Source organism: Salmo salar, chromosome 18, assembly GCF_965601325.2.
Source record: "Salmo salar chromosome 18, fSalSal1, whole genome shotgun sequence".
NCBI classification, from domain to species: domain Eukaryota; kingdom Metazoa; phylum Chordata; class Actinopteri; order Salmoniformes; family Salmonidae; genus Salmo; species Salmo salar.
In genome coordinates, this window is record NC_138308.1 from 97,182,939 (window position 1) to 97,196,632 (window position 13,694).

A 13,694-nucleotide genomic window follows, 5' to 3' on the forward strand; every position below is an offset into this window, starting at 1 on the left:
CTTTACTGGTCAGGACGTGACATCTTTATTGTCGGTTTGATATGCTGAACAATTTATCTGAACCCATCCATTTCTGGGAAATGAAGGAAGGAGTAGGACTCTTTTAAATTAAATTTTTAAGACAACATATTTTGCCACAGGGGTACAATAAGAACCATCTTACACAATAATCCTATTGCAAGATATACCCTACATAGTACACTTCTTTTGACCAGGGCCTATAGGGTCACAACTAGTCCACTATGTAGGGAACAGGGTTCTATTTGGGACATAACTCATCCATTGTCGTGTTCTTCCAGAAATACAGAAAGTCACCTTGATGACAAGGTTTGGTGAAAGAGAGGCTTGACCCTCACAAAGGAAAGGCACGCTAGCTATTCACCCTCTCCCACCCTCACAAAGGAATGCTGCTGGTCCTACGGCATTTCAGGAATCACAGAAGCAAGTATCCCTGGTGCACTGTTGAAATATTTAGCCATTTTAAACTATTTGTTTTTCAATGAAAACTCTACCTTTTCTGTAATCATCTCAATAGATTTCATGTGTTTTAAAATTAGCTTGTCCAAGGTGTTGGACTTGACGACAGTTGCTATTCATTGGAGCTCTACGATCAGTTGCCCAACATTCTGGGGCAAAAGGTCAATTAGACAGACAGCAGGGTTGGCAGTTAATTAAAATGAATGTATCATTCCAGAGCTTATAGTTAAAGTTGCATCTAAAGTCTATCTGCTGACATCACAATGATGACAAAAGGTTTTCCTCCTCATTATTTATCTCATTCTGAAATGTCATTGTGTTTCCAAGACATTATAATGCACTTCAGACTACATCTTCCTCAGCTTCAATTAGGTAGAATTAAGAATCTTCATAACCATATTGTGACCCAATATGCAACACATGAATGTGTTACAAAAGTTGAATACCTTCACTTTGAATTGACCCCAACCCTGTCAAACAGGTAGATATCGGACATGTCTAGCAGGTTTTGGGCTGCACAGAAAGTATGCGGAGGTTTGAAGGATGAGAGATAGATTGAGAAAAAAAGAGGGAGGAGTCTGACTGGACGGGTCCTTAAAAAGGAGAGGAGGGAGAGGTAGAACTCAACTCACAAGCAGGACAGAGAGAGACCCAGTGGAGACCTTTGAAGAAGTGAAGCTACAACTGAAGACTTCAGGAGGTGAGATTTTTACATCTCTTCATCTAATACTGTCCTTGCCTGCGTCCCAACTGACCTCCTATTCCCTATGTAGTGAGCTACTTTAGACAAGGGTCCATATTACCTTTGTGGCCCTGAGCTATTCTCTATTTAGTTCACTGTGGGTCCCGGTCCAAAGTAGTGCACTACATAGGGGATAAGAAGCCATTTGGGAAGCATCCATGTGTCTGTGTGCTAGGAGAATCTATTGTCTGTGGTTGAAGAGATGATACCTGGGATGACCAGGACCGAGTTGAGAAAATGCTGCCTTAACAGTTGCATCATTTTTGCAGCTAACACAGGGTTTCCTTAACCTCTCTGTCACGGATCCCTCCGGTACTGTTGCTCTTTCTGTGCACCAGTTTCGGAGTTCTACATCACCGGCCTCTAGGAACTGAACTGTCATTACCCACACCTTGTCCCCATATTCTCCCCTGATTAGTAATTGTATAAGTTTGCCCTTTGTTCTCAATTGATTTATTGTTCCAATGTCCATTGGTAGTTGGTCGTGTGAGTACCTGTGCCTTGTTGTGTTAGCTTTGTGCATAGATGATTACGAGTCTCGTCCCGTGTATTTATTCGAGGTACTCAGGTTTCAGCCCTGTGTTTTGTATACGTGTTTGTTTGGATATAAAAAACATATTGCATGCAGTGGGCATAATAAAAGTTAAAATAAAACACTTTGCTATTATAGTTATGTGATGACATCACGTACCCCAACGATTAATCAGACTCAATTCTCGCTAACTGTACTCAATCTGCTTTCAACTTCAAACGACACTTTTGTTTCCGCCATCTCCACCAACCTCCTCACATAACTCGAGGGAGGGGTCTGACTGGATGGGTCCTTAAAAAGGAGATGAGGGAGACGTAGAACTCAGTTTCAGCCAAAGGGAGAGTTAGAACTCAACTCACAGGCAGGATTTCAGAAAGTGAGATTTCAACATCTGTTCATCTAATACTGTATGTGAATGTATCCCAAATAGCCCTCAATTGCCTATGAAGTGCACTACTTTTGACCAGAGCCAATAGTGAATATGTGGCCCTGCAATTGTGTTGAAGGATAATGCTAATTCCACAAACTCCCAATTACCCTCTGGACACGCCCCTCTCCTGCTAACTCACCACACCTGAACTCACTCTGCTAATCACCAATTCCTCTTCCATTCCTTTGGTATATAAGCAGCTTGTTTTGTCTGTGGTTGCTCAGAGTTTGTGGTGTCCCCGTTCCTTTATTGGGCCTGTTGGTTGGCTAAAGTAAGTTCCTGCTATTGAAACGGCTCTATGATTTTCATTTCCTGCATTGTGGCATAATATCCTGTTCATCCTAACTTGTGTATTGTTATGGTGTTGCTAGTCCAGTATTAAACCTTTAATTTAAGTGTAAGGAAATTGTTACAGTTTGTGAGATGAGACAAGATACAATGATGTTACCTGCTAGCAGAATGTGTCTTACATCTATAATCCTGTAGACTGTTCTGATTGGTTGCCATTTGCACTGCGTCTCAGTGAACTAGAAACGATGAAATGCTGTTTTTACTTTCACCCCCCCCCTAAATCAAAAATGGATTCCATGTTGTACTCAGTTATCTAGCCAATCCACCTCACCATATGGGCACCGTGCTGGGCCAGAACGGAAGTAGAGGAAACATGGATGTGCAAAGCCAGAACAAAACATTGGCAGCCATATTTGGATGGGTAGTGTATAAACTAGATTTAGTTATTGATCAGTGCTGTAAATGGTGACTTACTAGAACCATCTAGTGCATTATGGATGGCTCTTCAGAGGTGGGACCCATGCTGCTAAATTTGTCAAAAATATAAATAGTAAAGAGACACCCAAAAAATGACTTAAGTACTACTTTAAAGTATTTTTAAATAAGTTCTTTACACCACTAACTAACGGCCCGACAACGGGACCGCTCATTGGGTTAATGAGGCAACTAGTCACACCTGTGACAGGTCCTGTTGGAAGAAGTAGACCGTAACTCAGAGACACCCAGTGAATCCCTTGTGAGAGTGCATCGTTATTTAATAGACGATCTGCATCTCAAATTCTACCTTAATGTTTGTTATGTGGCCCTTGTCAAAAGTAGTGCACTATATAGTTGTGCCATTTTGTGGAGCGGCCCCCTGAATTTAAGAGCATAGACTTATCCGTACCTTTGCAGTAAATGGGTAGTCTCTGACAATATCTATAATGCTTCCCATTCCCTATGTAGTGCATTGTAGGCCCTCATCAAAGGTAGTTCACTACATAAGGAGTGAGGAGCCATTTGGGAAGGATGCATATTCCTGTGTGCCAGGCTAATCTATTGTGTGGTTGAAGAAATGATACATGCGTTTTGGCAGAAGACTAGTAGCACCGTGTTGCCCATACTTGGTTCTTGGGGTCCTCAGTACTGGGTTTAGAAAATTCTGCTTTGGCAGTTGATTAAGTTTTGACAGTAACAGTGGGTTTCCTTAACCTCTCCTCTAGTACCCACAGCCATTCCAGATTTAAAATGCTCAACTAATCTCGCTCTTGGTCTCTCTCTCAGGAGACTATCACCATGGCGATATTGACCATCATTCTGCTTGTCAGCACAGCTTTTGCTCTGGGAGGTAAGAGTGACGTAGCTCACACCTACTCACCACATTTTAATATAAACATTAGTTGGTGTTGCTCTGTCCTACTTCACACACATGTAGGTATTAATACGCAGGTGTGAATTGGAAATGCGTTAATATTCATAACCGGTTCTCCATGGGACACCCTATGAGGGGTCAGCCATTATCAACCTTGACACTGGAGAAATGAAGGTTGTGCCTTGCTGAAGGGAACATAGACGGATATATGAACTTGTCAGCTCACTGACTTGACCTACTGGCCCAACTCTCTAACTGCTAGGCTACCTGCCACTCCTCTACTTCCAGAGATGTATATTGGCGTCTAGATGCTGGACTGAGGTATACTGATATGAATGGTTTGATCATTCAACTGGATTTACGATAGGTTTGTTTAGCAACTATCAGGAAATAACACTGATACAATTTCCAGTCTTAGTATCATCAGCTGTTATATGGAACACAGAAACAGAATTGACTGCACAGGGCTTTTAAACAAGTAGCAGAACTTCAATATTTAGGTTGCATCTGAAACGGAACCCTATTCCGTATGAACTTCTTCTGACCAGGGCCCATATGGGACGCAACCCAAGATTCCAGAAATGTATATTCTGTCCGTACATTTTCCTGTAATGTGATGTCTACATTACAATGTATGTTATCTGTGTCCAGATGCTATGATACGACCCTGTGAGGATGCTAGAGATGCCGCTAAACATGGCCCACCTGGAGCCTACGTCCCCACGTGTGACGACAATGGACAATACACCCCTGAGCAATGTTCGGGCTCTACAGGTTAACAGTGACGCACATGCACACGAAATTCACTTGAATGTGATAATTCAATGTGTATATATTGTATATGCAACATGTCTTTCTGGTAGGTTACTGTTGGTGTGTGACCAGCTACGGACAGAAGATCCAGGGTACAGAGACCCCACCAGGCACTGCTATCAACTGCTAGCAACTGTTCCACCAAGGTGTGTGTATATAATCATTCACTAAATGTTACTTCTTGCAGCTGGTTCTTGATGTGTCTAATTGTAGATGAAAGGTGTTGGAACTAAAGATGTAGAAGACTGACAGTTGTCTTTACTGTTCTACAGGAACTGATTCACATTCCATACAAATAAATACATGACGGAATCCAGAGATGAAACTGTATTTACTTACTTTATTGTTGGTGTGATATGCTGAACAATTTATCTGAACCAGTCCATTTCTGGGAAATAGAGGAAGGAGTAGGACTGTATTACCACCACACCGGCGGTTACAGGACATGAAGAATGTCAAATTCCACGTGACCATGTAGTAGTTAGGCTTCTCCAGGCTCTGATGCTGGTGATGGTCATTAGTAGCCTGGTACTCAGCACTCTATTGTCCCTCTAATCACTCTGACAAAAGTTGGACAGCCGTTAAGGGGGTTGTGGGGTTAGTTTACACAGGCAAGGCCTTTTTAATGCCTATGGCTCTTGGGTCCATGATATGGGGCATCAGCTTACTCAGTGACACCCACAGACACAATTGAAAGAGTTTACAAATATTAGCATCCTAACTCTGATTGGAGGACTTGGACTGTGGAATCAAATCTGTCAGTATTGCCTTTGTGGATTTGTCTTTATATGGCAGCTTTCATTCTCTATAGACATCAACATGTCATTCCAATATATACAGGAGTTCAGCAGAGTCCACAATCAGAACCATGCTACTCTGAGGCTGAAGAATTGTTCCAGGCCACTGACGGATGAAAGACCCTTTTACTGAATCTACATCTTCACATTTCACTAAATCATTGCGTTGTTTGCTTCATGCATTCTATCATCCTGTAAAATAAATGACATGCTCTTCGTCATTTGCTGCCATCTGATCTTTTAGGGCCAGACTATGATCTATTAATGGTTAGGGTACGTCGTGCCAATATTTGGAGGCAGGGAAGTAACTTGTATGAAAATGGTGGCTCAGTTGGTAGAGGATGGTGTTTGCAACACCAGCTTGGTGTTTGCAACGCCAGGGTTGTTGTGGGGGTCGATTCCCACGGGGGGGCCAGTATGAGAAGAAAAGAAATGTATGCATTCACTACTGTAAGTCGCTCTGGATAAGAGTGTCTGCTAAATGACTAAAATGTACAGTATTAGCTAGCATTAAAGTATCGGTTATTCACGTCATTGCCCTATATGAACAGGACATCCAAGAAGTGAAATGAATAACTTCAGAGGGTTAAGTAAATGTTCAGCCTATAATTTTCTAACTAGTTTATTTTATAACTAAAACACACATGACCAGAACAATGTGGGCAACTGCTCGTCAAACATCTCATTCCAAAATCATGGAGTTGGTCCCCTTTTGCTATAACAGCCTCCACTCTTCTGGGAAGGCTTTGCACTAGATGTCGGGAACATTGCTGTGGGGGACGTGCTTCTATTCAGCCACAAGAGCATTAGTGAGGTCGGGCACTGATTTTAGGCAATTAGGCCTGGCTCGTAGTTGGCGTTCCAATTCATCCCAAAAGTACTCGATGGGGTTGAGTCAAGTTCTTCTACACTAATCTCGACAAACCATTTATGTATAAACCTGCACGGGGGGGGGGGACTGTCATGCTGAAACAGGAAAGGGCCTTCCCAAAACTGATGCCACAAAGTTGGAAGCACAGAATCGTCTACAATGTCATTGTATGCAGCAGAAGACCATTGTTCCTCCACCAAACTTTACAGTTGGCACTATGCATTCAGGCAGGTAGCATTCTCCTGGCATCTGCCAAATCAAGATGTGTCCGTCGGACTGCCAGATGGTGACGCGTGACTCATCACTCCAGAGAACGCGTTTCCACTGCTCCAGAGTCCAATTGCGGTGAGATGCACACCGCTCCAGTCGACTCTTGCCGTTGCGCATGGTGATCTAAGGGTTGTGTGCGGCTGCTCGGCCATGGAAACCCATTTCGTGAAGCTCCCGACAAACAGTTCTTGCGCTGACATTGCTTCTAGCGGGCTGTTCTAAACTCGGTAGTGAGCGTTGCAACCGAGGACAGACGATTTTTACTTAGGCGTTACGCGCTTCAGCACTCGACGGTCCAATTCTGTGAGCTTGTGTGACTTACCACTTCGTGGCTGAGCCGTTGTTGGTCCTAGACTTTTCCACTTCACAATAACAGCACTTACATTTACAAACTAACTTGTTGAAAAGGTGGCTTCCTATGACGGTGCCACATTGAAAGTCACTGAGCTCTTCTGTAAGGCAATTCTACTGCCAATGTTTGTCTATGGAGATTGCATGGCTGGGTGCTCGATTTTATACACCTGTCAGGAAGGGGAATGTTGCGACAAACAAAAAACATCCAATCAGTGGCAGTACTTTAGGGTGAAAACAGCAAGTTGATGAAAGAGAATGTCAGGTATCATGCAAGCTGGACAATTGAGTGGAAAACATCGCCTGGCCCGATGAATCTCTAAGCAGCATCAGTCCACGGCCACATCCTGCCTGGTGTCAACGGTACAGGCTGGTGGCGGAGGTGTAATGTTTCCCTGGTACACGTTAAGTCCCTTGATACCAAATGAGCAATGTTTCCAAGCCCTGAAGAACTCAAGCTTTTCTGGAGGCAATGGGGGGGATCCAACCCAGTATTAGATGGGTGTACATGTCTTTTCATTATTTAAACTGGTCTACCTTCAGATGAGTCTTGTGAGGCTTGTGTGAAAAGCAAAACAACCGCCATTTTATCTTTTGATGGTGGGGTCATATCAGTGTCTTTTGAAGAATGTTTAGGGATTTTCACCCTCATTATTCCCAAAAGGTCTTAATGATGAAATGCCTATTTATGTTTTAAATGTGAACATGAATTAATGCTGCCACTTTAGTTTACTCATGTTTTATTCTTGTACGGAAACTTACTTGATAGGTCTATGTCCTCTCTGTGATTTTAGTCTTGTTTGACACGTTATGTTCACACTTTATTAGAATACTCATGAAACGCACAGTTATTTTTGGGTAACACTTATTTTCTCTCATACTCCAACCCCATTGGATGCATTGAACGGATGTGGTTGGAGCAATGTCTACATAGAGGTGCAGGTTGTGAACACTGAAAGCTCTGACAAGGGCGATACGTACAGCTTTAGAGCAGTCAGACTAGCATAGTGTTCGGTGTTCTTTCTCGTCTTATTCAAAACCATGCACCTGCAAATAGATGTGCGAGTGCCTTTTGAATCCTAGTCAGAGTACAATAAAAATGTGGGGTTTAACTAGAGTTCTAAGGTCCGCAGTTCTTTGAACAACCTTACGGTTCTTGGCACTGAAAGTAGCCCCAGAAAGGTTTGTCCAAGAACCCCATAGAAGGTGGGGTTCATCAAAGAACCTCCTTAGCTGGGGGGGGGTTTGCAGGAACCTACCTGCCCAACAAACATTTTGATTTAATGGACAGTAGCAGGCGCTTAACTGAAAAATGGAAAGATCAAGGTGAGCTTTGTCCCTTGTATGATCTAAATATAGTTTGATACCATTTTCCTTTGTGTTCATCTTAAACAGAGATTGGACACAATTCAATGGATAATCATGAGGTAAGAAGGTTAGCTGTATTGCGTGCAGAAGACTGAACTGCTCACTTGTCTGCAGGTATACAGATGAGGCATGTCAAATGGTATGTTATTCAGATCACATTTACCATCCTTCCACTCAAATATCATGTAGGACTCCACGTTATGGACAAGGTATGAAAACTATTAGCAAAAGTTCTGTCACCACAAAAATCAAGGCATGAATTCTGTCATGTGCTTGTGAGTCTGTATAATAAATGCTCAGACTTCGAATATAACGGTAATCCTGTTCTGCAGTGCACGGTGAGCATTCTGGCTATGGATAGAGAACAGCAACACCCCAGATATCAAATTTTGGACTTGCATGTCACCTCATGATTTTATTTTCTCTCCAAGGATCACTTACAAGGGGTTCTTTGAACATAGGGTTACTTCAAATTGTAACTAGGGGGAACTCCTAAACGATACTCCAGGAACCTGCACCTGAGTGGCACAGCAGTCAAAGGCACTGCTGAGTGGTGACAAAGGACAGGCATAACACTTAATGACCTTCTCAGTTCTTTAACACACAACTTAAGAAACATTTATAATCAAAAGAACTTGGCGCAGTCAAGCATGGCACTTGCCAGGGTTGTGAGTTGAGTCCCACAGGTGACCAGTAAGAAAAGGTACTAACTACAACGAATCAATCATTCATGTTCAATAACTCATGAGACAAAATAGTGTACACATTTTATTGGCTGCAGACAACTCCAACATTTGTGTAGTAACTGAAACTTCATTTAGCAGCAACAATATTTGACTTTACCATGAAGTATTAAGGATGCAGACACTACGGAATAGCATTGCTGCTTTTAATGTATAGTCTGGCGAAGCGGCAGGAGTCTCAGGGAGCACACCGAGGGCAAGCTCCTTCCACATAAAGCATTGTTCCAGCGCTTTTGACCTGAAGACGAAACACAGAACCAAAATAGTCAGCTGTACACAGACACACAACAGTAGGAAAGTCTACATGAGATTCAATTGTTGAATGAACTGGGAATAAAGTTTAATTTGATGACTGGATCAATGAATGATACTGGGATTACTGTACCTCCAAAGTTGATATGAATACAGGCCTCTCTGGCACCAGCATCAGGCCTTCCTTTTGCCCAGTTCTGGTGATCAAAGTCGGAGCCATCGCTCCAGAACCACCGCCTGTCCTGAGGGGGGAAAGTGGGATTTCAGAATACAAACTAAATGTAGTCCTTCCTCTACCACCTGAAACAACAAAACAGTTAAAGCTGGTTCCTGGAGTATCCTTTAGGGGTTCCCCCTAGTTACAATTTGAAGAAACCCCATGTTCAAAGAACCCCTTTATAAGTGATCCTTGAAGAGAAAATAAAATCCTGAGGTGACATGCAAGGTCATCATTTGATATCTGGGGTGTTGCTGTTCTCTATCCATAACCAGAATGTTCAGGGAGCACAGTTGACCTCCTCCCCCTTGCACCATCCCCCTACCTCTCCCTACCCAGGCCCTGTGAAGGCGGTCGTAAATTCCAAAGGAAATGTCCTGCCTAACAGGCCACAGTTGAGACAGGGAAATTCTTCCAACTCACAGAATTGGAGAACCGAACGACATTTATGTTCTGGAGAAGGTATAAAAGATCAGTGAAGGGTCCAGCTACGAACTGGTCCGCTTGGTACAATTTTGTGATCCCCATTGGAGACAATGGTACCATACTAAGGTTTATATAATAGCCTCAGCTATGGGACTTGCATCTAAATGGTTGTATTAATAAGGATAAAGCTTTTTGGAATACGTTGAGATGCTATGTACTGATAATGTGATAGAACGTATTTCTGTTCAAAGCTTAAATGGGTCATCGGCACGCCCCCCAGGGACACAGACAGGACCAGGCGTCATGTGACAAGCCTGTTCTATGTTCACGTATAAAACCCCCACCCTGATTTTCTTTCATCAGACCAGGCCTCCACTCCATGACGAGTTGGCCAATAGGTTTGACCATCCAATTCCTCTACTGAAAGTTAACTACACCACGTGGTTAAATTTTAGACTATCGATACCGACAGAATAAGAAGTCTTTATTAATTATTAGTCTGCAGCTAAGTACTCGATATCATCGAACGCGAAGACAGACGAAACACCCATTCTATAACGACATTAATGAATGTCGCTTTGAAAGACCCTTTCTAACGGAAAGAGACAGAACGACCTTTCCAACGAAGATCGACGACACACTGAGCGTAAATATATATATTGATTGCAATTGTTTCCGAATGAGTGAGCATTCATGTGCAAAGGATTAGCATATCAATTGTTAATATTTATCAACTCTGTAGTGTCTTCTCAGCTGCCCTTTATGACCCTTTGTTTTAAGACACCAGCCATGCCGGTTTAGCCCACTAGGGCACATTACTCCACCAATGCTTTGTAACGATAACCAACTGTTTGTATGCTTTATGTGAATTACTTAGTTTAGTAAATAAATTATTTTAAGACAATTGATGTATGGATGACTTTTAGTAAAGGCTGGATTCGTGCAGATACAACAATTTACGACGTTTGGAATGAGACTGGACGCGAGGTAAAATACACCATTTAAACCAGAAGATAATCGGCCTATACTGTAATATAATATATGTTATAATATAGGAAAGTTATATTAGGAAAATTATAACTTTGTAATCTGAATATTTTCCTTGGTGCCCCGATCTCCCGGTTAATTACAGTTAAACGATTAATCAGTTTAAACGCGTAATAATAATAATAACAGGGAGTTATTTTGATAAACATGTCTTCAGTTAATGGTGCCCAAAGACACGACACCGTGCACTGCAGAACAGGATTCCCGTTATATTCAGCGGTGTAGGCAGGTCGAAGTTTGAACCCTGAACATTATTATACAGATTAACAAGCACACGACAGAATTCATGCCTTGATTTTTGTGGTGACAGAACTTTTGCTAATAGTTTTCATACCTTGTCCATAATGTAGAGTCCTATGTGGTATTCATTGACTTAGATGGTAAATGTGCTCTACATAACATACCATTTCACATGCCTCATCTGTATACCTGCAGACAAGTGAGCAGTTCAGTCTTCTGCACGCAATACAGCTAACCTTATCTTACCTCATGATTATCCATTGAATTGTGTCCATTCTCTGTTTAACATGAACACACAGGAAAATAGATGGTATCAAACTATATTTAGATCATACAAGGGACAAATCTCACCTTGATCTTTCCATTTCAGTTAAGCGCCTGCTACTGTCCATTTAAATGTTTGTTGGGCAGGTAGGTTCCTTGATGAACCCCCATCTTCTATGGGGTTCTTGGATTAACCTTTGAGGCCATTTTCAGTGCCAAGAACCGTAAGGTTCGTCAAAGAACTGCGGACCTTAGAACGCTAGTTAAACCCCACATTTTTATTGTACTCTGACTAGGATTCAAAAGGCACTCGCACATCTCTTTGTTGCAGGTGCATGGTTTTAGTTGAATAAGAACACCGTACACTGTTCATGCTAGTCTCACTGCTCCAAAGCTATACGTATCGGCCTTGTTAGATCTTTCAGTGTTCACAACCTGCACCTCTGTAGACATTGCTCCAACCACATCCGTTCAATGCATCCAATGGGGTTGGAGTATGAGAGAATTTAAGAGTAACCCAAAAACAACAACGTGCGTTTCATGAGTATTCTAATAAAGTGTGTACATAACGTGTCAAACAAGACTAAAAATCGCACATCGACCTATCAAGTAAGGTCTCATTAATCATTGGGTTCTGTACAAGAATAAAACATGAGTAGACTAAAGCGGCAGCATTAATTCATGTTCACATTTACAACATAAATAGGCATTTCATCATTAAGACCTTTTGGGAATAATGGTGAAAATCCCTAAACATTCTTCAAAAGACACTGATATGACCCCACCAACAAAGACACCAATAGCAAAAGACAAAATGGCAATTCTTTTGCTTTTCACACAAGCCTCATCTGAAGGTAGACAAGTTTAAATAATTAAGACAGTTTATTAGAGCATGTACTTTATTTTACAGGATGATATAATGCATGAAGCAAACAATGGAATGATTTAGTGAAATGTGAAGATGTAGATTCAGTAAAAGGGTCTTTCATCCGTCAGTGGCCTGGAACAATTCTTCAGCCTCAGAGTAGCATGGTTCTGACTGTGGACTCTGTATATATTGGAATTACATTTTGATGTCTATGGAGGACCAAAGCTGCCATAGAGTTAAATTAATATATGAAGAGAAATCCACAAAAAAGGAAATACTGACAAATTTGATTCCACAGTCCAAGTCCTGCAATCAGAGTTAGGATGCTAATATTTCTTAACTCTTTCAGTTGTGTTCTGTGGGTGTCACCGAGTAGGCTGACGCCCCATATCATGGACCCAAGAGCCATAGGCATTAATAAGGCCTTGCTCTGCACGTGACATACACCCCACAACCCCCTTCTAAGCTGTCCATCTTTCTGATTTCCACCAATCAGAGTTGATGTCAGAGTGATGAGGGACAATAGAGTGCTGAGTACCAGGCAGTTAGCAAGTGTGGTAGGCTACTAATGACCATCACCAGCATCAGAGCTTGGAGAAGCCTAATTACTACATGGTCACATGGAATTTGACTGTCTTCATGTCCTGTAACCACAAGTGTATTGGCAATACAGTCCTACTCCTTCCTCCATTTCCCAGAAATGGACTGGTTCAGATAATCACACCAACAATGACGTAAGTAATTGTATGGAATGTGAATCAGTTCCTGTAGTACAGTAAAGACAACTGTCAGTCTTCTACATCTTAGTTCCAACGCCTTTCATCTACAATTAGACACATCAAGAACCAGCTGCAAGAAGTAACATTTAGTGAATGAGTATGTATATACACACGCACCTTGCTGGAACAGTTGCTAGCAGTTGATAGCAGTTCCTGGTGGGGTCTCTGTACCCTGGATCTTCTGTCCAGTACTGGTCACACACCAACAGTAACCTACCAGAAATAGACATGTTGCATATAAACACATTGAATTGTCACATTCAACTGAATTGGAGAATTTAGTGTGCGTCAGTGTTAACCTGTAGAGCCCGAACATTGCTTAGGGGTGTATTGTCCATGGTCGTCACACGTGGGGATGTAGGCGCCAATTGGGCCATTTATAGCAGCATCTCTAGCATCCTCACAGGGGGTCCTGGGTCATATCATAGCATCTGGACACAGGTGACATACATTGTAATGTGGACATAACATTGCAGGTAAATGTACGGACAGAATACACATTTCTGGAATCTTGTGTTGCGTCCCATATGGGCCCTGGTCAGAAGAAGTTCATACGGAATAGGGT

General features: G+C 42.1%; 1 protein-coding gene across 1 annotated transcript; it reads left to right on the forward strand.

Annotated features, from left to right (window-relative positions):
* The first annotated feature begins 2,425 nt into the window (after positions 1-2,425).
* Positions 2,426-4,961, forward strand: LOC106591011 (equistatin). Its single transcript, XM_082965380.1, has 5 exons — positions 2,426-2,452; positions 3,736-3,799; positions 4,475-4,597; positions 4,687-4,782; positions 4,909-4,961. Exons 2-4 carry the CDS (start codon positions 3,748-3,750, stop codon positions 4,764-4,766), a joined length of 255 nt encoding a protein of 84 aa, XP_082821506.1. The 5' UTR covers positions 2,426-2,452; positions 3,736-3,747; the 3' UTR covers positions 4,767-4,782; positions 4,909-4,961.
* The last annotated feature ends 8,733 nt before the right edge of the window (positions 4,962-13,694 follow it).

Excerpts from the sequence above, each read along its gene's own strand:
- LOC106591011 (XM_082965380.1), top strand. The coding sequence starts at position 3,748 with ATGGCGATATTGACCATCATTCTGCTTGTCAGCACAGCTTTTGCTCTG. Across the intron at positions 3,800-4,474 it reads CACAGCTTTTGCTCTGGGAG|ATGCTATGATACGACCCTGT; the intron begins GTAAGAGTGACG and ends ATCTGTGTCCAG. Across the intron at positions 4,598-4,686 it reads GCAATGTTCGGGCTCTACAG|GTTACTGTTGGTGTGTGACC; the intron begins GTTAACAGTGAC and ends TCTTTCTGGTAG.